This window comes from Diospyros lotus, chromosome 11 (genome assembly GCF_014633365.1).
Source record: "Diospyros lotus cultivar Yz01 chromosome 11, ASM1463336v1, whole genome shotgun sequence".
In the NCBI taxonomy this organism is placed as follows: Eukaryota; Viridiplantae; Streptophyta; class Magnoliopsida; order Ericales; family Ebenaceae; genus Diospyros; species Diospyros lotus.
In genome coordinates, this window is record NC_068348.1 from 5,961,094 (window position 1) to 5,988,864 (window position 27,771).

The following is a 27,771-nucleotide window of genomic DNA, read 5'->3' on the forward strand; positions in this document are numbered from 1 at the left end:
ACTTAATATAGCATAATGTAACTTACCATTTAGCATAATGTAACATAAATGGTAAATTAATATATTCAGTTATGGCAGTCCAGTTGTGGCAGCCCTTTGTCTCCTTTTTGTTTCTCTAGTGTCTCTTTATATATTCATATAACATAATATACTTTTACACTAGCATTCACTTGCTATAATTTTTCAGAATTTATTGCAGATAATCAACTCTATTTGAAAAGACGAAGAAAAGCCAAAATGAATAACATAGGTATGTATGATTTTTTTATGAAAAATGGCACTGCTTTCTTAGACATTTGACATAAGTGAGTATAAATAGTTTGATGGGCTCATATATTTGTTTCCTAAATGGTAACTTGATCACATATAATTAGAGAAAAATAGAAATTATTCAAATGTGGTTTGCTCAATTTATGAGAGAATTAGTGATATAAACTAAGGAAAATTAAATTTATGGATAATGCAAATTATATAGGTAACATTGTATTATCTTATGATTGTACCTTATTATGATATAGGAAATGATAATGTGCTTCTGGAATCATTTGAAGATAATGAGGAAATTTTTCAAGATAATGAGTGTCCTTTGTTAAATGACAAACTGGTAGGAGAATATAGTGATCTTGTCCCTGAGGTTGGAATGAAATTTAATGATGAGAATGAAATTTATGAATTTTATAAAAGATATGTTTACCATGTGGGGTTTCAAGTAAAAACAGGGAATTCAAAGAAGAGTGAGGATGGGGTGGTAAGATATGTGGCTTATGCATGTAGTCGAGAAGGTAGAAGAACTAGTCAAGCTAACACCTCTCTAAAGCCTCAACCAACTATTCGAGTAGGGTGTAAAGCTAAGATCACAGTCGTTTTAGTTGTTTTTGGAACATGGCGAATAAGCACGGTTCATCTTAAGCATAACCATGAAACAGGTTCAAGCAAATATAGGTTGTATCGAAGCAATAGGCAATTGAGTGAACATGTGAAGCGACAGTTTGAAGTTAATGATATAACTGTAATTTCACTACAGAAAATTTATAACTTAGCTATTATTGAGGATGGTGGGTATGAGAACCTAACGTTTGTGGAAAAGGATTGTAAAAATTATATTGATAAGGTGAGAAAATTAAGACTTAGGGAAGGAGATGTTGTTATTCAAGCGTACTTTTCGAGAATGCAAGCCCTTTGTCTAGGTTTTTACTTTAGTGTTGATTTGGACGAAGAATGTCAATTGAAAAATGTATTTTGGGCTAATTCTAGGTGTAAAGAAGCATAAAAAATGTAATACCCTGGAACATTGAAATAATAAGCAAAATTTTTGGTACGAGTCGTGGTAAAATTATTAGAATTTTAGCAGCTATCAGTGGATTTAATAGAGTTAGGTATGTATAAATTATAAATACGCAAATATCAGAATGAATAAGTGAGTATAAGAAAATGTATTTATATCGTATAAAATATATAGTTATACTAGAAATTTTATAAAGAATATGTATTAAAAAAATTAGAATTTTCTTGCAAATATAAATTAGTATACATATATATATGTATATTAAAAAAAAATTAGAAAAAATCAAAATCAGAGCAGGTGCAATGGCCATGCTCTGGCCGCGCCTGCAACAAGTAAAATCAGAGGGTAAGGGGGAGGTTATGGTTGCAATGGCCATCGGGATAACGTTTAGGGCATGGGATAGACCTTAATGGGACAAGTCGTGGTTGATTTGGGCTATAAATAGCCGCATTCGAGCAACACATTTCATCCAAACTTTTACTTCGAAAATTGGGTGATTAGGGTAGTGTTTGAGAGATTGGTGAGTGGGGTTTTAATTCTTGAGTTGTGGGAAAGAATTCTAGAGATTTTGGTGGCCATCGAAGCAGGGGAAAGTAGCAAACAAAGCTCACTGGAGAAGTCACGCCATCACCGAAGCCGAGGCTTCAACCAGCGATTTGAGGTACTTTTTGATGCTTTTACAAAATTTTAAAATTATATTCGGGGTTGGGAGGTTGAGTTTAAGGGAGAGAGATGGTCGTTTTGAAGCTCAAAAGCTTGGGAGGGTCGCCGACGGCGAAGTAGCCGTCGGAAAAGATGACCCAGCTGGGTCGGGCGCGTGGCGGCATGTGCCAGAGCGTGGGAGGGCAGCCTGTGGGCTGCACGCACGCACCAGGTGAAAAAAATAAAGAAAAAAAGAAAAAGAAAGGAAAGAAAAGAATAAAAAAATCAAATAGGAAGAATTTTGCAAAAAAATCTGAAAAATTCCAGAAAATCTAGAATTTAATTTATGTCTTATTTTGGGAAAAATTTTCTAGGAAATGCTAGATTAATTATTTATTTGGTAATTTTTATTTGGGAAAATAGAGCAAAAATAGGAATTAAATCAGAAAAATAGCAAGGAAATTTCAGAAGTCTAGAAATGCTATTTGAAGAATATTAGTGAAGAAAAATTGGGTTAAGAGAGGGTTTATATATTTATTGTGAATTTTTTTAGGAAATAGACTTAGAAAATAAGGAGAAATTATGAAAAATTTATGGAAAATTATGAAAAATTATGAGGAGATTAGGAAACTGATATTTCAAAATAAATTTGAAGTTAGGAAACCATGAGGCCAAGGATTGAGAAATAGCATGCTGGCACGTTTATCGAGGTCGTCACATTTACTAAGGTCGTTTGATTTTGAAAGGTAAGAGTATTTTTATAAATTTTGTATGGTTATAAATGATTATCCTTAAATAGGTACTCGGTACTATGAAAGTAATTTATGATCCTCAAAAATGTTCATCATATTGACATACCCTAATATGTGCCCAACACGTAGATTGCATACATGACATGACTATGAAATGCATATATACACGTTGACATCATTGATCACGTGCATTGTGATTATTTGGGAGTACGAATTGGCACCGCTGTTTTACCAAGGATGCCCCCATACACCCCGACTTCGAAAAAGGTGGCCGTAAAAATGGTGAGTAGCATGAAAGGTGTAGTTGACCCCTACGATGAAGTAAAACATTGCATACACATATAAAATAACATCTAATTCGGGTTATGCCCCTAGAACATTCAACATTCCAGTCGTGACTTGCAGAGAAGATACGAAAATTTAAGATGTGTAACGACACAAGTTGTCGAGTAATGAACAAGTTGTACCATGTTTTGCTACATTATAAATATTCAAGTATTATGTACTATGTCATAACAAGAACCTATGTTTTAAGTCATATTTTATAAGACTATGTATTGTATCAAGTCTTGTAGAATTTTGTATTACGAATCATGTTCGGTTATCAATGTATGAGATGTTATGATCAGGTTCGATTTCAGCTTCCGCTTTATAAGATTCTATTTAAATCTATTGTATGAATTGTTTGGTCTGGCACTAGATAGGTTTAAGGGAATTTCAGGAATGATGTAACCTAGCTCGTGAAAAAAAAAAAAAAAATAGGTCCCAAATTTCCTAAATTATAACACGCCATGGGTAAGTGGGGTGTTACATAAAGAATTTGGCGATGTTGTCACATTTGACACCACATACCTTACTAATAGGTATGACATGTCATTTGTTCCATTCGTTGGAGTAAATCACCCTAGATAGTCGACACTTTTTGGATGTGGTCTAGTTTCTAATGAGGACATTGGGACTTTTGTGTGGTTATTTAGAACATGGCTTCAATGCATGGAGGATCAGGCTCCTATAGGAATAATTACTGATCAAGATAGGACAATGCAAAACGCATTTCAGATAGTCTTCCCTAATACAAAGCACAAGTGGTGTTTGTGGTGTATATTAAAGAAGTTGCTGGAAAAATTTGGGAACCATAGATATAAGGCCTCCATTCTTTCAGTCGTACATAATGTGGTGTATGAATCATAGGGTCCAGAAGAATTCAAATAGGGATAGATTTTAATGATTGAAAAGTACGCACTGCATGCGAGCAATTGGTTGTCTAGATGCTATAGAGAAAGAGCCTGTTAGGTCCTGTGTTTCTTGAAGACTAGTTTTTGGGCTGGGATGTCAACAACACAACGAAGTGAGAGCATGAATAATTTTTCGATGGTTATGTGCACTCAAAAACCTCACTGAAATAATTTGTTGATCAATATGAGCGAGCAATGAAGTCTAAAGTTAAAAAGGAATTTCAGGCCGACGTTAAGTCATTTTCTCATATGGTCCCATGTGCCTCGAGGTATCCCATGGAGAAACAATTTCAGAAAGTGTACACAATCTTAAAATTCAAGGAGTTTCAGGACGAGTTCATAGGGAAGATGTATTATGAGGTTTTGTCTACCGAAGAGGGATCGTTTGTTATGAGGTACGAGGTCTGCGAAAATGTAATATTTGATGAAAAAGTAAAGGAAAAAAAATTCCAGTTGTTTTTAAGAAAGAGCAATGCAATTTTGTTTGCAGCTGCCACGTGTAAGGGAATAATTTGTAGATATGTTATCACAATATTGATTAGAAATGGTGTCAAAACAATTTTTGAGAGGTATATCTTAAGACGATGGAGGAGAAATGTAAGTAGAGCTTACACGAAAGTCAAGATTAATTACAACGGGTGGATCAGTACTCTTAGCCAATTAAGTTATGATGAACTGTGCAATAAGTTTTTCAAGATTGCAAACGTGGTTGCAAATGACGAAGAACGTACCCGAGCAACTATGGAGTGGATGAAATCTCAAATGAATGGACTGATCATATGTAATGCGAATCCAAGCTATGGTAGTAATAAATATGCTGAGAACATTATGCAAGAACTAGTTCCTAATTGTGGAGAGGCAACAACAATTTCAAGTGGGAAAATCTTGAATCCAAGATACTCGCAAACAAAGAGAGCCCCTAGGAAACTTCGTAAAAGGGCCTATTGGAAACGAGTTCAAAGAAAACAAAAGTATGTTTTAATCTATTTTTTACTTACCTGAAAGCAATATGTAGTGTTGGAATTCCCAATTGTAATAGCTATTACTTTTGTTTGATGTTTAGGTGGGATCCTCGAAATCAAAACAAGCCAAGACCTCGGCACAAAACACTGTTGAAGACACTCAAGCATTCAATGAATGTTTATCACAAGAAGCACAGTATCCTTCTCTTTTGTTGTAGGATGCTGACTATCAAACATGGAATGTTGCTCACGAAGTGCATATGGTGCTTACTTTTGGCACTACTCAGCCTTTCATGCCAATGTATGCACCCCATCCACAACCCACCAGATGTTTAAGGCATTCATTCCAAGTTCTACTCACTTCACCGATTCAATCGAGAGACTCTTCATTCCATGTTCTAGTTTTCTTTTTCTTCTTATTTTCTGTTTCATTCTTGCATTTTATTGGTTGTCAAAATATAAGTAAGTAAATTTAGTAGGTTGTAGTGATTCCAGTAGGTAGAAGTCAGAGGTAAGTATTTTCTATTTCATTCTTGCATTCAATTTGGGTTATCCCTATATTCTAGAAATGTAGTTTTTAATAAGGTATATCCCTATATCTCGGAATTGTGCTCATGATGTTACTCTTTATCTTACAGGTGGTTGATATGATAAATAAGGCTCGAGGCAGTGATGCAATTGGGTGTATCTAAACTTCATTAGCCTTGGCCCGTGAATAAAGTCCAACACTATTTATTGGTGGCCCATATAGAAGACGGGTCATCAGCCCTTAACCCTTTCTTTGGAGGAGAAATGGGCATTCGCCTATTTACTTAAGAGAAGGGGAAGCCCAAGCCTAAGTGGTAAATATTTTTTGTTTTGGTTTTTGGCTGCTTGGGTTCCTTTATGGCTTGGTGTCCCCATTCTCAGTGTTGCCTAAGTGGTGCGTGGACTAGCCCATATATGAGCCTTGAATGCAACCTTCGTGACTGCCATTGTTGTCGATTAATAAGGAGTTTACTTTGTGTTCTAAGTGTCTCTGTTTTCAGTATTTCTGATTTCGATTATATTGTGCACTAACCCTCTTTGTGTTCTAAGTGTCTTTATTTTCTGTATTTCTGGTACTATCATATTGTCTTCAAAGTACTGTTATCCCTTTGGTGAAGTTTCCTTTTATTTCAGCTTATTTGTCCTTTTTCTGGCAGTCCAACAATGAATTGGAAAATGAAAACAAATTTATCTACTAGCTTGGTATGCTTCATGTACTTGATTATGCTCTTTGTTGTCTAAAATCGTTGTATAAAAACTGACATACATTTGCACGATCACATATGTTTGTGGTTCTCTATTGGTTATGCATGCAGTAGTACACGTTTTAAGTATGAAATCTCTAACCAATGAATTTTTCTTTTTAAATGCATCATCTTTATGCAGGAATGGACCATTTGATTGGCAAAATGGAAATTCCATGGAGCTTTTAGTCCTTTTCAGCGTGTGGAAGAAGACGACATCCAATGATTTGTAGAAGCTTATATATTGAACTTGAAGATAATGGAGTGCATATATCTCTCTCTCTAGACAACATACAAAACTTAGAAGAATTGACATCTATCCTCATCGAAGTTTACGATTTGGCAAGACTTGCTCGGACTGAGAGTTGTTTATTGTAACCCTAGTCATCATACGGCAATTTGATTTCAATGAATTGGAATTCTAGGAAAAGTTAGTGATTGAGTGAATGAGTGAAATTTGCTAGTGTGACATTTATGAAAAAGATGTTTGAAAAGATAAGTAATGGTGCTTGTTTTATTGTAAGCTGTGAGAAGCAAGTAATGATTGTATCAAGAAGTTGAGTTACCATGGTTGACACACGGTCTGTAGTGTTGTAAGATAAGTAATGGTGCTTGTTTTGTTGTAAAAGTGTGTATATATCATTCAGTATACAAAAATCCCACATCTACTACCACATGAACAACTGCAAACATTCAAAGTTTTTGAAAAATACGCATAGTTATATCCCATAAAATGAAACCAATGAAAGCTACAACCTATCAACTCCTAAACATTCTCAAACCAGGTTCCTAATCAGCAGTGAGCATATGAAATCTGCCTAGTCGGATTGCACCTTTAGCCTTCTTAAATCTGCCTCCATCTCCGAAGTTGCTGCTTGTGTTGCCTTCAATTGCTTAGCCACCCTTGCTGCATCCATCTCCGAAGACTGTCAATAAACATAAAGACTATCTAACTATTAAAATGAAGACTGTGTAAATATTACAAATTTACATTAAAATGAAGACTATCAAAATAAGTTTTCAATAAATTTAACATTAAATATAAAAATATATATGTAACAAATTAAACAGAAAAAAATTACAAATATAAGTTACCTTCAATCCAATCCATTGAATCTAGAAAAAAAAAATATAAGTTAGAAAATATATTTAACATAGCATTAAAAAAGACACACTACCAAAAAAAATTAAACCAATAAAGAAACAGAAAAACTAAATTAAAAAAACTAAATATATTTAACATTAAATAGAAAAAGTGGCCAATGCACTACCAGTTGCCACCGACCATCGTTGTCGGTGGTTTTCGGCTATCAGAGGTAATAACTCAATACCCTTATCCCCAATGACCCACATACCCAAGAACCAACAACATCCAATGACTGAATCTCTATAGATATAAGTTTAAACTTTCGGGCCAAATCCAAATCACACGTATATACATATATATCATGGATTAGTGCTGAAAATGATCTCTGATAAAACTAAAAGACTTACCTCCTTGTAGATCGGGGCCACTTTCACGATGAAAGTATGCTCGGATCGAAGATCAGACAGTTGGAATATCCAAAATCAATTATTTATAGAGCTCTTGAAAGAGATGTCGAACCTGCTGCAATGGAGGAGACTCAGCTTCCTTTACAATGGAGGAGGCTCGGTCTCACGGCCCATAGAGAGAGAGAGAGAGAGAGAGACGAGTACATTCACTGCCAGAAGGAGTACGTGGTTGCAATCGAAAGAGTTAGAACAAGCCAAACGAACTCCGCATTCACGGCCAGAAGGGAGAGGGAGGGAAAGAGAGAGAGAGAAAGGCAGTGGGTTTGCAGCATGGGAGAGAGAGGTTTCAAAAATTTGAATTTTGTAGGGGGAGGGCTGCTGTTTTGTTCACGATTTATCTCGATATTTTGGTCGCGATACATCGCAATATCTCACAATATATCGCGAGGTGACACTGAGGGTGGCTAAATAACATAACTCGATCTGTAACACTTGCATGCCAATTTTATCTTTAATTGTTAGTTTCAAGCCCTCTCAATACCTTGCCACTTGTTAGCCCTCTATCTCATTAAGGTCGTTTCTCTCTACTAGTTGCATAAATTTTGTAGTGTATTCATGCATAGTCTTCTAACCTTGGTGACAGCGTTGGTATTGTTGGAATAGGATCTGCTCATAGTCAGGAGGAAGAAAATCCTTTATCAGCAGCTATTTCATCTTACACCAGGTTCAAACAAGTGTCTTTCCTCTGCAACTCCTTATTACTTATAATCTTTCTCACCATATAGAAGCATCGCCTTTCAATCTACAAGCTACTAGTTGCACTTTTTTCCGTTATGAAATCTCCATGTAATAAAAAAATATTTCTATATTCGAATCCAATATAGAAAATTCTTAATATGTAAATTTCCATTGAAAATTGTTGATTTCCCTATCATCATAATTATTGGCTCTTCTTCTTTGACCAATGTTTCTTACTGGTTTAGTGAATCTATAATCTTCATTGTCGGAAGAGTCTTCTATGGAGGCCTAGCGTCTTTGTGTAGGAACAAGCCTATCGGTAGGTTGACAATGAGCTACTTCTCCATGTCACCTATCCTTATTCCTTTTTCTATTTATGACAATTCCTAGAGCATCAAGTCAATCTACAATTTCTTTAAAATTTCATTCCAAATGTTGGAATCTAAGATCCATTCTCTGTTCCAAGGCCCTCAACACTACTGACGTAGCAGAAGCCTTCTAATAACCCGTTGATTTGCTCACAAATATTGGATTATAGGACTCAATCAATAACTCGTTGATTCTAAAGAATACCAAATAAATTAAAGAGAATTAAGGGAGAAATTATTGAAAATTCATCAATCGATCCACAACCTCCTATAAACATAGAATTTATAGGCTATAATTTGAAAAACATCCCCAAAATCCTAAATCTCGAATCTTACCAAAAAATGAAAGATTGAGATTTCATTATAGAATTAAAAATTAGCAAAAAATAAGGAAAATCTCTCAAAACGACATATTAAAATTCACTTCCTAATGAAAGTTATTAGCGAATCAATCATTTCCTAAAATAGAAAAATTGCTAATTTCGAGGCCTAAACAAAGGAATTTGCCCCAAAAAGCATAAACCTCACTAGCAAAGCTAGTGACTCAGAATTATTAGCCCGATTTCCTTGAAATTAGCCTTTGAAATCACCCAAATCACACTTGTCACAAAATGCTAAGGCTATCCCATCCACATCAACTACCCTATGATGTTGCTCTCGTAGTGCCTCAGCTCTCTAATCACTACCAAGAAGGCCACCACTATAATAACTCTATTATTTGTCATTTAAACGAATGTTTATTATATTTTGATATCACCTGACGCAGTATATAACGTGACAAAATAAAAAAGACACTCGACTAATCATTTCATAAGCACAAAGACTTAAGAATTAAAGAAAACACTCTTAATTATAAGGAATAAAACAATGTTTGTATATGTGCTAAAATAAACTCAAGGCCATCCTTTTTATATACTTGAAGTTTTAAACTTCCTATTTTAAGGGTAGAGGATTTCTAATCAAGAAAGGAAAAGTAAAGAAGAGTAGAAATAAAATAGAAATCCTAAATACTCCAGAATAAGGAATTCTAGATTAATTAAGAAATATTTAAATCTTCATAAAACTAGTAGAATAAGCGCTAAAATGATTAAATAATTAAAATTATAAAATTATCTAAAAAAAAAGGAAGCCTGCATCAGGTTCAATATAAAACATTGTAATAATGTGTTTTTAGTGCACAAAACTAATATATGAGGGTTAGGAAATGATTGTATTTAGGGGTAAACTTTCCCTTGCTTCTGGTTGCAATAAGGATGTCACCACAATTCAAATCACATCCATCTAATTTCATTTACGGATAGACAATCTTATCGTTATAAGATGATAACATTATGTCCAATAATTAGAGGAGAGATTGTGACAATGACAATAATAGTGAAATATCTTAGTTAGAGATTAGGCTGTGATTATAAATGCGATTTCCAGAAGATCACATAAAATTTTGAAGCGAAGTGTTGGGTTGTAGGTGGTGACAGGACTCTTGATTTGCTCCAAAGTGGGCACTGATTGAGGAAACTGATCACCCAATAATGGCTCCAAAGCCAGTGGAGTGAGTTGCCTGATACTTAAAAAAAGGGTTTTAATTTGGCATCATCAAAGATTAATGAACTGACAAAAGGGTTCAGAATTAATATCAAAATGCACCAAGATGTTGCACACGAGCTACATACATATATGTATATATATAATCTGATGCTAGCATGTTAGCTTTGTGGATGCATGACATCACATAAGATCCCCCCCCCCCCCCCCCCCCCCCCAATATATGATTCAGAGAGTAGTCTAGTTAATAAGTGGATTGTGCTGGTGGTGGGCCATGTAATAGATCCTTTAATGATATAGAAAACCACACTTTACTCAAAAAGCCTAATATGTAGGAGATTAGCTGCAAATGTGTTTGTTTATTCATGCAGAGGGTATGAAAGTTCCAAACCTCAACAATTATGGACTTCAAAGCCAATGAATAAACAACATATAGATATAGGTGGTAAAGGGGGGATGATCTAGCAAGGAGATGTCCAGCATCATCCTCATGTGGGCTAGTTTTAGACTAATTGTCCAAATTTGATGAATCCAACTTGGTCGTATTAACTTAAAGACATGTTTTAGTATTAAAGATTGGGTTATCACATCCAATGTGGTATTTGGATTCGAATTATTCACCAAACTCTTTGAAATAATAATTATTAGTTATACAAAATTCTCGTAAAATAAATTTTTTTTATACTAAAGATATTTTTCGACGATATTTTAACTTGACTCTTGAATTTTCTCAATCTAAATATTAGCAAAAGTCAAACATAGTTAAAATTAGGAATGCTATCCTTAAAAAGAAAAAAAAAAGTTACAATTTTCCAATTCACTAAATGGCGCCATTTGTTAAAACACGAACTCCTCCCTCCACCCCATCTTTGTGAATATTTTTGTGTTGATTTTGCAAAGGAACTTTGAGCTTCTTTTTTTTTCATATTTCCTTTCGGTGGGGTTGTGATTTTGGTGTGTGAGCTCCCTTTAACAAGGTGGACAATTGCCAATCTCATTTCATAAGAGACCCATCCCCAAATTAATATTAAAACAAAAAAAACATAGATAGTCTAATCAGGGAGAGGTGGAGAGATGATTAGAGTCATCAGACCAAAACTAATTAAGATGGTGAGACTTTTCCAACTCTAAGCACACTAATCTTGGGGGAGGGGCCCATGCCAGATTCTGAGGTTCCCACAGAAAGGAGTGGCACTCATTGAAGAAGGGTAATTAGTATTCAACGGGCATTCACTTGATATTAAATTCAAATAGGGTTTCATTTTTAGACTGGGGATTATTTTTTTTTTTTTTTATCTAAAGTTTTTGAATTTTGCCCAACTAATCTTCAAGCTGATTAACCTTTCTCTCGATATACTAAATTCGGATACGATCAAAATCTATATATTTTTAGATACTAATTTTTAGTAATAATTTTATTTTCTAAATTATCACACTAATTCAAACTCTAATATTTTATATAAAATTTTTAATGCTTTACTACCTCACCATGCTTGTGGGGGCGAAAATTAATATTGATTCAAGGGGCAAGACATGACCAGACACGCGAGCACCCGTGTAGCTTTGGATCTTTAGGATTTGCTCGGCTCAATGCATCTCAATAGTCAAATAGAGTTGGCTACTACAAAAGTGTCCAATAAGAGAGAGTGATTAAGACATAAAACCAGTAGTATTCTGCAAAATCTAAGAGAGAGTTGGACTAAGTGTAATATTGTATCCAAAATACGAGACAAATCCATATGGAACTGACTTTTTGGGCAGGCCATATCTGAGGAAGCCTTGTACTCTAAGCCCTCCTTTTACTTTTAACCCTTAACTGTTGGATATTTAAAGTGTGTTAATGTATTATTGCTCTAACTTGTGATCAGACACACGAAGCACTTGTCAAAGAGGGATAAATTGGGAAGTTACAGCTTCTAAGTTTCTTTTTCAATGAATAGTGCAAAGTCTTGATGATTTGCTATATTTTGAAAGGCTTGTCTCGAAACAGTTGTTGGATGGTAAATGATATAAGACAAAATAAAAAGGCATAGTACCATAATTAAAGTTGGTTCGACTTAATAGTTTGACTTAGTATTATTTTTAGTCAAGGAAAAGCTGTAAGTTCTCTATTAACTTTTTTTAAAAAAATTACCTATTTAAATTTTGAATTTTAAATTTATTTTTAATTTTATATTTTAAGTATCTCCTTTGAGATTGTTGAAAATATGTTTTTTTTATCATTTTAAAAACCTATTTCTTAAAACAAAAAATTGAAAAACGAGTTTACTTTACAATTTTGAGAAAAAATATTTTATGATACTTTATTCAATGAATTTAATTATTTAGTAAATTAGAATAGTTTAATACTAGCATATTATTGTAATATATGCATTTTGAAGTTGGTGAATCTTGCAATATTTGTTTCTCATTACAAAAATAAAATAAAAAATAAATTAACTCTGACAAAAAATAAGAAATATAAAAATAAAATTAAAGATAAACTCAATAGAATTAGAAAATGTGATTGTTCATTATAAATAAGATTATATCAAACAAGTCAATAGCAAGTAGATTACGACTACAAGTTTAAATAGTCATGGTATAAATAAGCATAGTTTGTACATTAAATAATAAAATAAATTCACATTTGTGTGGCAATTTGATCCATAATTTATCATATTTGAATTGTCTGACTAGCATCAAAATATATGACTTCTTGATTTTGACTTGACTCTGGCATATCTTGAAATACTATATTTTTTTATGAATACTTAGTGAACCACCTATCTAAAGTGTGCTCCTAGTGAATAAAGTTATGTATTGCGCAACATGTAATAGAAATTTATCTTTGCCTACTAAGTAGATAATTGGTAAGTAATTTCAAAATATAAAATCTTGTCTTTAAAACTCTAATGCAATATTCAATAACGTGACGACACGAGGAATGCCTATAGTTGAATAGTTCTTCCTTTTCACACGATCTTCCTCGTCCAACATAATCACACAAATGATATCTTAATTCATGATTTCTAATTCACAAAAGTTAAATATGATATTTAAATTATCCAAGTTAAATATGAATTTTAAATTATCAAATTAGGCATCCAATTTTTTTAATCGTTGAGCTATTTATTCATAATCCAAAATGGACTGTTTTGCGCATACCCCCACCCTGACTAACATGTTTTATTGATATGCATATCATCCTCCCCAAATTAAACCCTAATTCCAAAATTGAAACCCTAATTAGAAACTCCAAATCTAAAACCCTATTTTAGGTCACCATAGATCCAGATTAAACCATGAAATTAGAAACAAAAATAAAAAATTAGACCTAATTCAAGAAGTACAAAGACTTAAACCTGAAGAGGAAGAAATTGCAGAGGAAAGAACGGTAGGAAGAAGAATCGCTAGAAGAGCCTGAAAAGAAAAGCTTGTCATTTGTGGTCAAAGAGGCGATTAGAGCAAGGTGGGCCATCGATGGTCGACCCAAATGAGAAGTAGAGATGGACAACGTAGGCGAACGGCAAAGGAGAAGAAGAAACGACTAACGAAGGCGAGGCGAGGTCACGATTCGAATGACGACGGTGGCTGGAAATGGATGACGATGGTCATTCGGCGATCGAATGGGGCGGATCTGGGTTGCTGGTCGCGATGCAAGAGGAGTGAACGACATCAACGATGAAAGACGTGGGCAGTCCAACGATGGGGGCAATTGATGGCAACTTGCAGCAATGGCATGTGCGATTGACGACCGAGCCTCAAAGAAAAAAGAGAAGGAAAAGAACATAATAGAGAAGAAGGAGAAGATAGGAGTTGAACCTGGATCTTGAAAAAAAAAATAGGAGAACAGCCTTTGTTATTTTCTACATTTTGAAAATTTTGAATGAAAACGACCAAAACGATTTTTTATTATTTTTAGTTTTCTGTACAAATTTTTTTCTTATTTTCAAAAATACGTTTCTAAAAATATGAAAAATGAATACGTTTTTACTATTTTAAAAACTGAAAATGGTCTAAAAGGACCTTTTTCTTAACTTGTTTTGGATAACTTATAAGCTATTTAAAAAAATTCTTATTAACTAAGTAGAAAACCAAAATACTCTACCAAATAACTTTAAAACTCCTATAATTCAAGTGAAGCCAACACACTCTCCAAGCCTACATCCCGTCTCCAAATTTCTCTTTGGAGGATTTCCCGCATCCGTAAAGAAGGTTTTTTTTGGTTTAATTAAAGGAGGTTTTACCAGTGCACCTTTAACCTTTCTACAATACAAGTGATCATTTAGGCTAATCACACCACAAATCACTTTTCAAGAAATTATAATAAGCTGATACCCCAATGTATATCTCAACTGTAACCTAGAAGACCCAAATGTGACAACTGTTACGAACCAATATTAATGTAACACAATGAAACCATCTTACTTTAGCTTCCTCACGAATGTAGAATGGAAAAGCACTTGAACTGGATAATTTCTAGCACTTCTGAATCTAGAGATTTAAATCTTAGTAGAATTGTGAGTTTAGATTAGGGGCGGATCTGGCGAAGGGCTAAATTGAACAAATTAATTAACTTTTACCTTTCAAATAAGTGTAAGAAGATGACACTAAAGGGCTTTGGATGGGACATATGCAGGCAACCAATCTCAAAATGCTCAGAGAGCTTGCATCATGGAAATACACCAAAAGAGTAGCATAGCCAGAATCATAATACACAAACTGAAATACAAGACTAAAAAACTAAAAACAACATAGAAGAGGGCACGGCCAAGAAAGAACAAAATCCAAATAGTTAAGTGTGAAAAAGCTATAAACCCACAATTTACATAATAAATTGTGTTTCTCCTGAACGTAGGAAATTAATTTGTTCAACTACACTAAATTTGTGTACTAAAACTTTGACGACAACAATATGAATTGTTTATGAGATTTCATATCGATTCTCTTATATATATAACTCATAATGAAACTAGTGCTTGTACTTTTATTTTTCTTTCAAAAGGCTACGTATATCATTTGTATTATCTTGTTTTAGTCTTTGTATCCTTTTTTTAGAAATATTGTACTTGAGAGCGTCAACTCTCATATCTTTTTTATTGTATTTCTTCTTATAATTTCTAATTTGATTTCTAGAGAGCCTGCCAGGTTTGGTAAGAGTTTTGTATTCCTAGCGCTTTATATTAGAGGACCTACTTGGTTAAGTAGAAAATTTAATTTAGTTAATTGTTAAAATCTTTAATGTGGAATTAAGGTAGCGGAGTAGGCTAAATTTGAGTCAAACTATTAGAAATCTCTTATGTTTCTAGGATATATTGTTATTTCTTTTACTTGTATTTCATTATTTTCATGTTTATTTTTAAAAACGTCCATAACACACAATTCATCCCCTATTGAGTGTGTGGTGTCATATTTTGTCACAACCTAACATATTTTATACAAGAGAATCAATCTTTGACCGCATCAAATTCTCTTCACCAATAATCATGCGCTGAATTCTTGTTCAAACATTAATATTTTGAACGCCTTGTTAACTTGTAATTTAAACTATGGTTGAATCCCTTCTTCATATATAGTTTATTATTTCCTTTTTTTATTTGAAAAGAAAAAAGAATTCAGTGGTTTTCAAACTTTGCCATCCAAGAAAGCAGCAATTGAATAATCCTCTTATGAGAAAGTGAGCTAAGAATAACATTTTATTACAAGGAGGCATGATTACTCAAACCATTGAATCACACACCTTTTTCCCTTCTTGATGATATACATTGCATGACTTTCAATGCAAGTCTAAGCAAATAATACTTTGCTTAATGCAACGGGTCAAATTAACCTCAAAACCATTCATTACTCGAGGTACAATACAATATGAAAGATCAAAAGTGCTTAATTAATTAGTAAGATCCTTTCTTTAAGTTGTAGGGCTGACTGGTCAAGTAGTGAATTATTCCTTTCATAAAATACATATCCCAAAGTCCCAAGACCCAAGTCCCAACTCCAAGGCAATCTGCACAGGTTTTGAAAAACCATGCAAACCCTTTCCCCTTATTTTCTGCCTTAGTGTGGAAGACTCAATCAACAACAATATAAAAAACAATGGATAAAGAACTAAAGGCTGATTGGGTAGAGTGTTTATTTGTAGTCTTAGGTTAAAACCCAAGCAGAAAAAGGTATTCGATTGCCTGCTTTGGTTTAAAAAATAAAAAATATTTTTACCATTTTAATTTATTTTCATTTTATTTTCCCTATTGTATTCATTGTCAGCAACTAAGTAGGTAAACCCTTTTGAAGTCTTTGACCTGAACTGCATGTTTGATGCATGCCTTTTAACAGGGCAACATCTTTTGTACTAGCTTTTTCAACTTTGATAAAAAATAAAAAATAAAAAAAAAACACTAAAGTCACTCCACAAAGATTGCCTATCATTCCAATCACAGGTAGAGTAAGACAAGAGAAAATAAAAAAAAAATTATAATGATCAAATACTATGTTAAATTGTATTCTTTAAACTTTGTGGGGGGATTGATAATCATAGTTGGATGCTAATTTTTAATAGATTTGAGAAAGGTAGGAGCGGGACTAAGAATCATAGTTGGAACTTGGAACCTAAATGTGTTTGAAACTGGAAACGGTGGGTAGTACATCGATCAGTATCGAGCATTTCGCTAGTTGGAATCTAAGTGCGAGTCAAAAACTTCCCCATGTGCTGTCATTAGAAAATCCATTTGCCTTTGCAATCATATACCCACAAAAACACTATGATTAGTCAATAACACCAGCTACTACATGTCACCACGCCCTTAGCCTATCCAACGCCCTTAGCCTATCCAACCAATCTATCATTATTTTCATAAATAAAGTTATTTGTGTAGACTTAATTTACTTTTATAAAGTTAATTCAGTTAATGAGAAAGTAAGTAAATTTTAAATTCACAATTACCTGAATTATGAGATTTTATCATTTAAAAATTTAAATTTATTTTCTATTTATTCTACTTAAGTACCTTATGTAGATAGAGGTATGCTCTCCCACATTGCCAATTCAACCTATTTAGTTAAAAGTTGTGATTGAGAGGAAAATTCCGAGAAGGGTGCCCACATAGGGGCACGGGAGCTGAAGAAGAAGCGGGATGGAAAAGCTGGTGGCTTTGTTCTTCCACCCGCCTTTTCTCCATGGCAATGACAGAGATAGAGAAACGTGCCTGATGCAATCAAGGTCTCTACCCTCCATTAATCCAAGATTTCCACTCTATTCCCCAGGCAATCATATTCTCTACCCGAACTGTGTCCTAAGATACCTCCTCAACTGCAAACATGTCTTATCACTAGACCACACACCCCATTAAGACCCAATTAGCAGTTCCAGATCCATGATTGAAAAGTGGGGCTTATTTTAATCATGATTAATACAAGTCCCACAAATATTTTATTTTTACCCACATTTTGGTGGGTGGGGGGGATATATATTCGGCATTGGACGGGTATGTGACTCCTTCCAGGGCCAAGTACAACCACAAGGTGCGGCAAACAACGGTACTCTTCTCTGGCCGGAGCAGAACCAATTCATCGAGAGGGGGAGAGAGAGAGATGAGAGAGTAGGTGCATAAGAAGAGCAGATGTGGACGGCTGAATCGGGAATGATTGACCATTAAATCTCTTATCCCGAAGCGGTGACAGATTCGAGGGCGTGGGTGGGGGATTGACCAAACCGAAGCTCCCTCCCTCTGCGAATTTGGAACCCTCACGTGCGATTCCCCTTGCCTCGACAGTCGACACTTGAGCCTTTTCACTTTTCTATTCTTCGTTAGTTGGTGACTTCTCACACGGACAAATGCCTTGCATTTTCCATGTAATTGGTAAACGGATAATAATTTTTGGTTTAAAATTAAACAAAAATCAAGAATTAAATGGGTGCCCAACAATTTCCTTGTCCTTTCTAGAATGTGTTGGACGAATTTACTGGGAAAGTGCACTACTTCAAAACTTACTTAGATAAGGATATCAAGAATTGTGAAGCACATGCATTTGTCAAAATTTAGATCCTTATTTATAAAAAAAAAATTACTATAATCCTAATTTAAACACTGACTATTATGCATTTCACCTTTTAACTTGTAACAACTCCCTTTAACTATTATTATCTATTCCTAATCTATAAGTATCATCATCATAATGCAAGATTAAAGTAATGGAAAAGAAATAATAAAGCAATCATCCTAAATCTCAATCAATGAATGACAAAGATGTAATCCTGTCCCTCTATCTTTAATTGATTGCTTGATTGATTCCCTAAACCCTACGTTCACCATTATAAAATGAACTCTTACCCTCCGTTCTACTTTCTCTCCTCACTGGACCACTACCCCAACTCTCTCTCTCTCTCTCAAACTACACTTATCTGTAACTCGGCCTTACTTTCGTTGTCTTTAGCTCTGCAACTGCAAAGCGCATATACGTACTTTGGTTTCAAAAAGAAGAGAAAATAGGCTAAGGAGGAGGAGGAGAAGGAGAGAGCAGAGCGGAAAAAGAAAAAAAGCAAAGGGGAAAATTAATTTAAGATAAAAAGGGTAGAGGATGTTTGAAACCGTGAAATACCTGATGGGCTCAACGGGAGCTAGTGGGTTCGGCTCGAAGTCGACCGCCGAGGAAGTTACGGAGGGCAGCGCCGATCTGAGCTCCGTCACCGCCGTCATCACAGGTAAGCAGACTAGACCAAAATGCACAATCAATCATCGATCAGTCATCAACCATCATGGTCATCGTTGTCTTACGTACGGTGTGGTTCATCACCACCACAGGCGCCACCTCCGGCATAGGAGCCGAGACTGCTCGGGTTTTGGCCAAGCGCGGCGCGCGACTCGTCCTCCCGGCCAGGAGCCTCAAGGCCGCAGAGGAAGCCAAGGCTCGTATCTTGTCGGAGTTCCCTGAATCAGAGATCATCGTCATGGCCCTTGATCTTAGCTCCCTCAATTCAGTTCGACGCTTCGTTGCAGAGTTTGATTCTCTCGACTTGCCTCTCAATATCCTCATGTAAACTCCCAAACTCAAATATCTTCAAACATACATATATATACATGTAAACGTATCCATATATATATATATATATTACTCTGCTTAATTTTCTGGTTGATCTCAGAAACAACGCCGGAAAGTTCTCGTACGAGCATGCTATCACTGAAGACGGAGTAGAAATGACCTTTGCGACCAATTATTTAGGTAAAATTTTACATGTAATTAAAGAAGATTAGGTATTGCCGTATTGGTTAATTCGGAGGTGGCCAAAGGATATATAACCTGCTGGAAAATTCAGGACACTTTTTATTGACGAAACTGTTGCTGAAGAAGATGATCGGAACAGCAAAAGCGACCGGCGTTCAAGGACGCATTGTGAACGTGGCGTCGAGTATTCACAGTTGGTTTTCCGGCGACCTAATCCATTACCTGGGGATGATAACCAGAAATAAAAGGTAAGTATTGGAAAATCTGGAAAACTTTAAAGAGGATTCGACTCGAATACTGTGTCGCAGACTCGAAATAAATTTCTGTTTGACTTTGGTGCGATGTTGAACTTGAACAGCCCATACGATGCTACACGTGCTTATGCTCTCTCGAAGCTCGCGAACGTTTTGCACACCAAGGAACTGGCTCAGAGGCTCAAGGTAGGGTAGGCTGTTGAACCTGAACGCAATTGTTTAACAAATTAATAGCAAACTAGAAAAGCTAAATTTGTTGCTGCTCGTGAACGCGTCGATCGAATCGATGTATTAATTCGTCCGTACGTGTTCTTCGAGTGTTGCAGAAAATGGATGCAAACGTTACTGTGAATTGCGTTCATCCAGGTATTGTGAGAACTAGGCTCACCAGAGAACGAGAAGGCTTCATCACAGGTCATGACCGCCATTAATTCTCCAAAACTGACCTTCATTTTCAACTAACTTGGAATCCTTATCTGAAATCAAACTCAAACCTGTTTCTGGTTACGCAGATCTGGTGTTCTTCTTGGCTTCCAAGCTCTTGAAGACCATTCCGCAGGTATTAATTATTCCTTTCTTCCTCCCGCAGTATTTTAAATTCATCTGAAACTAAAAGAATTCATCTGAAACTGTTCCAACGGATTTATTTATTTATTTCTGGTTCAGGCCGCTGCCACGACTTGCTATGTCGCAACTCACCCGAGGCTCGCCAACGTCACCGGAAAATACTTCGCAGACTGTAACGAAGCGTCGCCGTCGAAATTAGGATCCAACTCCGGCGAAGATGCAAGGCTTTGGTCCGCGTCGGAACTCATGGTCTCCGGCGACTCCAAGGCAATCTTTGACCAGACATAACCAAAAAAAAAAAAATATTCAGAAAAATGCTTAGATACTCTCAAACACTAGAGACCGACTTTAAAGAAAGGAACATATATATATATATATATAATATAATAGAAATTAATTAATAGCAGTGTTAGCAGCGGATATACCATAATGTACACAGCTTTTGCTTACATACATACATACATATATATATACCCTCTTCATAGTATTATTATTATTAGTCTCACAATTAAATTCAATAACGTAACAGAATTCAATACAATTCAGCGTATTAAAGCATTGATGAGATGATGCTGCATGTGTAAGTGGTTGGATTTGATGAGGTGGATGTTAATTTGTTTAAGGTGCGGGCATGTGTTAAAGTGGTTGGAAATGGAAGCTCCGGATGTGTACTATAATCATAGTTTATATATGAAGTGTGTGTGGGTGTGATGTATTTGTACGTATGATCTGTGCGTGCGTATTCGGAATGAGAGGACCATTCCGAGAGATCGAAGAGAATGCAGAATAGTGGAGAGCAGCAAATGGGGGGTGGCTCGCACCATGTGGGTGGTGTATTTTATTTTTTTTGTCTTTCGGGGGGCCTACTAATGTGCGCCAGGGGAGGACGAGCATGCGTTGGGGGGGGAGTTTTTGATTTTGTGATCATGATCTTTGAATAGTAATTAATTAATTAATTACTTAATTATTATGTGATTAATTATTATCATTCAGGGTTTTGGCATTGGCATTGGCATTGGCATTGGTGGAATAATATAACATGCCATAGACCAAAAGCCAATGCAAATATACGGCCAATGCCATGGGAAATCTTCTGGCATTCACACCCACAAATTAAGTATATATGTGTAGTCTTAATTGTCATAACAAGTATGTTACTCATTTCCATTTAAATATTTTGCCAACTATATTAAATAATTAATTTTGGTAATTCTAATTATTGTCGCTCAAACACATTAATAATGAAAATTTCACCGTTAATTTGCTTAAGCTCTGCAAGATAGAAAATAATCAAATAGCACATAGCAATTTTACTACAAATACTCTGTTTAAATCAAATAATGAAGAATTAAATATTATATTAAAATTAATATCAAAGATGTACGTTTTTTTGAAATGATGACTCATCTATTTATAGAGGAAAATCTTTCAGAATTATAATTTTTCTAGATAATATTTGTCATAATATTTCAAGATTTACTAAAATTGAGATTCTTATAGATAATATTTATTCTAATATTTTAAGGTACATTAAAATTAAAATTCTTATAGATAATGTTTAATTCTTATAGATAATTTTTTTTTGTTGCAAAAACTCTTAGAGAAATTTTTGAATATTAATTATCTTATTTGCACTTTATTTGAAACCCTCCAACAAAGGAAAATTTACACATTTTTAGCTCAAAATTTTATTTTGAGATTTTAAACTTTTTGAGTCTTTTAGTTTGCGTTCTCTTTACTTTTTAATTTTCAGTTTTGAGTTTTGAATTCATTTTCAGTTTTCTGTTTTGATAGCCTATTTTTAGAAAATTAAAAATGCGTTCTTTTTGTCATTTTGAAAAACTTTTTTTCAAAACAGAAAATTAGAAAACGTGTTCTCTTTGAAATTTTGAAAATATTTTTTTAATGGTATTTTATTCAATAAATTTGATTATTAAGTAAATTATAAATATTTAATATTAATATATTATTTAAAAAATATATACATTTTAAAGTTAAAAAATTTTGTAATATTTTTTTCCATTACAATAATAAAATATGAATAAATAAATGTATTTTGAGTTTAGAGTTTATTTTGAATGAAAACACTCAAAACAACTTTTTGTTGTTTTGAGTTTTCTTTACAATTTTTTTTTTTGTTTTCAAAAATGTATTTTTAAAAACAGTAAAGAGAACGCGTTTTCATTATTTTAGAAAACTAAAAATTAAAAATGACTTAAAAACAGTAAATAAAACGCAATCTTAATATCCTTTTGCTCGAGGCACATCACTAATAATAGAATTACTCTTTTGAAGGTGAAAAGCTATTACTTTGAGTTACAAAAATACATATATTTTTAAAAATACTAAATAGATAAATTGAACTCACAACTCTTGCAGTTTGAGATAATTATAAATAAGGGATTTCTTGTGATTTAAAAAAAAAATAAAAGACTTTATAGTTTACTTTCTTTCTTTTTCTTTTTGACTTAGAGACCCTTCCCTATTAGTTTAAAAATATCTCTAATGTTCAGAGATATTTTTAAACCATAAAAATCAAAAGGTATCTATTATGAGTGTTCGAACAAAACAAAAAAAAAATATATAAAGATCTCCAGAAACATTTTTAAACTATTAAGGATCCCCTTATTATGTCAAAATAAGCAAATATATATATATATATAAATATAAAAAAACCATTTTCCAATCCTAACTAAACATTTGTGTGACCCAAAATCTCTCATTAATTTATTATATGATATGTCGGGTTAAATAATATTGTTAGTCCTTTCACTTCATATTTTATAATAAAGTAGTTCTTATAACAATGATCAAACTTTTAATCTTTTTAAAATTTAGTGCCCTGTTAGAAATTTCATCAAAAACTAATGATATGATAGATAGATAAATAAATAAATAAAAATATAAAAGTAATGATTGCTAGTGGTAATTATCGATAATTACTGCTATATAAACCCACCGGTAAGGATGTGCAAAAGGTTCGATTTAAAGAAATTTACTAGCTGTTTAAATCAAATTATGGAGTAAAACTGAATTAAACCGATCAATTAATCTAAAAAATGAATTAATTAATAGTTAAAAAAATCAAATCCAACCTGCATAAACTAAATCGAATTAATTAAATCAAAAAAATCTAAAAAAAATTGAAATAAATAATAAAAAACACACAAAATTAAAAAAATAATAATATCATTTTATAAATATCAAAATAATATCATTTTAAAGTTTTGTAGATTTGATTAATTTGGTTCTTTTAACTAAACATCTAAACCAAAAATCGAACTTTTAAAAAAATTAATTGAACTGAATTAATACAAAAAAAAAAAATTGAACTGAAGTGACAAATAAATTCGAGTAAATTGAACGTTTGCTCCCCTCTACCCATTGCTAGGTTTTTCCTTTTTATTTTTCAAAAATTATTGTATTTTCTTCTAAAGTTATTTTTCCTTCATTTTCTTAGAAAATTCCTGCCAAATTAAAAAAAAATTCTTCTATTCGCCTATCAAAAATTTACTACAAATGATATATATATATATGTATATATATACACAAAATGTTCAGAACGTTAAGCGAGGAGGTTGAAAACTATTGCTTCATTGTTTTTATTTTATATATTTACAAGGTAATAATCTTTAACAAAGTTTGACGTAATTTTTAAAGAGCGATTAAATTATAATAAGATTAAAAATTTAATGATCACTAATTAAAATAAAAAAATATATATATATTTTATCACAGAACCTAAAATCAAAAGTCCAACTACGTTATTCACGCAAGACATGGGACACGAAATATTGAAAATTATTTTTTTATTAAAAAATATATTAAATTTTAAAAATATTTTAGAAAATATATAAATTACTTTTCTTATATATGAGGTTCAAAATAAATTGATTTAGAAGGGAAAAGATAAATTTATTTGAACAATCGCAAATAAAAAATAACTTTTTTTAAAAAAATTATCAAATAAATTTAATAAATATAATAAAAAAATATTTTAAATATTTTATTTTTTTAACTCGTATCTTAATTAACAAATAATGCATTAATTTTGTCGTGTCATATGGAACTATTTCCAATTTCCAGGATCTATTACATTCACTCATTCTATCTTTGGATATGGAAATATATCCGCGAGTGCGAGTGGAGCTCTGTGGCTACCAATCGCAGGGATCCACTGCCCATCGCCGTCCTTTGCTCTCGAACCTTCAAGCTCATACTCCCCCACTTGACCAAATAAAACTTTTATAGGCATGATGGACCACCATAATGTGCCAAAACCCAATAAACAAATGTAAGCAGCCAAACCTATTTTTGTTGTCATCCACTTTCATGCTTTTTTTTTTTCGTTGTTCTAATTATATTTATAAATTAATTTAACTTTTATAATTTAATATTTTTTTATATTATAATAAAAAAATTTTGGTATTTGAATTATACTCTTGTATCTATATTTTTAGTCAATTTAATTCTTATATTTTGATGTAAATAGAGTGTAACGTATACTTTATCATCTTATTTTATTTTTTTATATATAAAAGTATAAGAATTAAATTAACTAAAAAATACAAGTCGGACGGTGTAATTGAAATAACAAAAAATTTAAATTATTACTAAAAAAATTAATATGTAATAGTTAAATTGATTTAAAAATTAAATTCATAAATATAATTAAAATAATAAAAAATTTAGATGAAGATAAAAAATATAAAAATATTATTTTAGCCAAATACAAATATTCAAATATGATATGCAGTATAAAAAATATACACTTTTTACACAAGTTATCAATTACCGTACAAAATTCATTCCGCCACCTTTGCATTTAATTGAAACTGCCCTAACATGGTTGATTTGACCCCTCAATGGGAATTGGAATGTGAAGTAGACAGCACGGTGGCAGGGCCTAAAATTAAGCCGGCAAAAGTATGAGGCTGAGCAATCTGCATAGCTGCACCACCGCCCCATATGAGATGGCTTTACTTGATTAGGTCATCAGTACTGCCTTAAGCAACCGAAGCCTAAGGCCCATGCCCGTCCTGCTGCGGTGGTGGTGGTGGCCACAGGTCATTTAATCTGGGGGCTATTTGCCATGCCCTGCCCCCTAATCAGCTCCCCATGACTTTAGGCTCATGACTAGTGCCCATAAATTAATGCCCTTTTTAGTTCCATCCACCATAGGGAGGATCACCCCGTAAACCTTATCAACAATTGGGTGGTGATTAGGGAGGCCACCTACAATGCTGGGGTTCTTTCATGTTATCCAATTGTGTTAAAAGGTAACATTTTATGATCTAATATAGCATATGATTTTTTTCGACCAAAGGGACAAAAGATGAGATGGGCTTTGAATGTTTGGAACCCTTACTTTGTTCCTAAACAGACATTTATCTTGTGACTTTGTGCCAAGACGAAGATCCGCACGACGAACAAACTTTATTTTATGGATATTAAGTTTTACAGTTCGCCAAAAGAGACTCTTGCTCGTCTCTTCTTTCAATGCTTGATGAACTCTACAATATGGAGTCATATTTGAGCTTGGCTAGAAGTATTTCATGCTATGTCTTTTATATCTAGCACCTTCAAATGGATTAAAAAGGAAGTTAGAGGTAAGTCATGGCAAAGTGCAATGAAGCGGATTGGTTTGGCTACCACTGTCTACCATATTTGGACCGTTAGGAATCAAATGGTGTTTGAGAATTTGAAGCCTCAAGTTGAGTTTATTATTAATAGAATTAAAACTTTTGTATACAAGATTATATTTTTCTTATATCCTCGTGTTTTAGTTGAGTATGAGTCTCTAGTTATGGGGCATTAGTTGTGATTTATCATATTTTGTCTAGGTATTTTCAGTGTTTCTTTGTACATTTTTTATCTATAAATCTTTTACATTCTAATAAAAAAAATAATTGGGTGGTGATCCTATCACATTTGGTCAACTTGTATCTTGAATTATAACTCTAATTCATTGGAACCTTCTTGAAATCGGAAAGGGTTTCTCAACTTATCAATTGATGAAATGAATCGAAAGATTAGCTTAGTCATAAATTGTAATACACCATATATACTCGTTCTCTCTACCATTTTAAATTTATCTAATACATTCTCGAGAATGGTGATCATAAATTTTTATTAATAAAAAATATAAAAAAAAGAGAGGGATTAATGGGTAAGCCATCATCATGTGAAGATGGGGTTCCATCCTGCACACTGATGTAAAAGCAGAGGATAAATTAAAGGCCCTCCTCTCCTTTCAATGGAGGAGCTAGCTGTGGTCTTATCTTTAGAGAGGCCAACAAGCCTTTAGCTTTGAGTGAGGAGACAATCTGTGCAACCCAAAGTGCTCAACCTTTGTGGTGCAAAGCAAAGCAAAAGCCCATATATGTATTTATCATATACTTTTGGCTCCACCATGATCTGCTGTCCCAATTCATGGATTGCAACTTGGAGTTGGGAGGTGGGGTATTTCCTTCCCCTTCTTTGGATTTTCTTTTCTTTCACACTTCGATGGGTACAAAACATTTTGTTTCTAGACTTGAAAGGACGAGTGTGTTCACTCAAATCACAAGGAAAACTCATATTGAATTATCAATCTATTTTTTTTTATAATGTGAATTTATGTATAGTAAATGACTATCTAAATTCTATACGGAACACGACGTTTTAATATAAGAATTTTTATTTTTGATCAAAGTCAACTAACTTCAATTGGGTGTATCAATATAATTTGATATATTTTTTTTAATACTATTAGTAAATAAGTTAATGATTAACTTAGATCAAACATCTTATTTTATGTAAATTTGAGTTATATTAAACTCTATTATTGTTCGAGTTGGGGAATGGTCTCCCGTCATATAATTTATAAATTATTCCATTTTATCCATAGTGTTGATTGTTCATATCCTAACTTGGAGAGATTATTCGAATATCTATTGATACTTCATTCTGCTTAAGTAACGTGATATTACATGTTAATTATATTATGATTCTCATGTTATTATTTAAATATAATGTAATATTAATATTTTATAAAAAATAAATTCAACACGGCATTTTTGTTAACATTATAACACGTGCCTAATTTCAATAGAATACTCATAACATATTATTTTTATTGCTCTTGTAATGAATATTAATATTTTATCGTCATACCCTGCTATTCTATTAGCATTATAATGCATAATAATTATTTATAATATATTTATTATAATTAAAAATAAAAAATAATTCATCAAATTACAAATAACCAACATTAAAATTGAAAAACCCCTGCATGTGGCAAGATCCAAAATTCTCAAGGTTCTATCTCACCACCAAACGTATAACTCAAGGCCGGAACGTAATCAATTGTTGGGCCTGTATTGGGCCTATGGTCTCGTCGAGCCCAATGCATGTGATTTTTTTGCTTCACTATTTATTATTATTATTATTATTTTCCTTTTTTTTTTTGGTGAGAATGA

General features: G+C 33.3%; 1 protein-coding gene across 1 annotated transcript; it reads left to right on the forward strand.

Annotated features, from left to right (window-relative positions):
• Positions 1 to 18,817: 18,817 nt before the first annotated feature.
• Positions 18,818 to 20,795, forward strand: LOC127812922 (short-chain dehydrogenase TIC 32 A, chloroplastic-like). Its single transcript, XM_052353510.1, has 8 exons — positions 18,818 to 18,966; positions 19,067 to 19,298; positions 19,405 to 19,484; positions 19,579 to 19,735; positions 19,846 to 19,927; positions 20,068 to 20,155; positions 20,254 to 20,300; positions 20,408 to 20,795. The coding sequence occupies exons 1-8, from the start codon at positions 18,843 to 18,845 to the stop codon at positions 20,594 to 20,596; spliced, it is 999 nt and encodes a 332-aa protein (XP_052209470.1). The 5' UTR covers positions 18,818 to 18,842; the 3' UTR covers positions 20,597 to 20,795.
• The last annotated feature ends 6,976 nt before the right edge of the window (positions 20,796 to 27,771 follow it).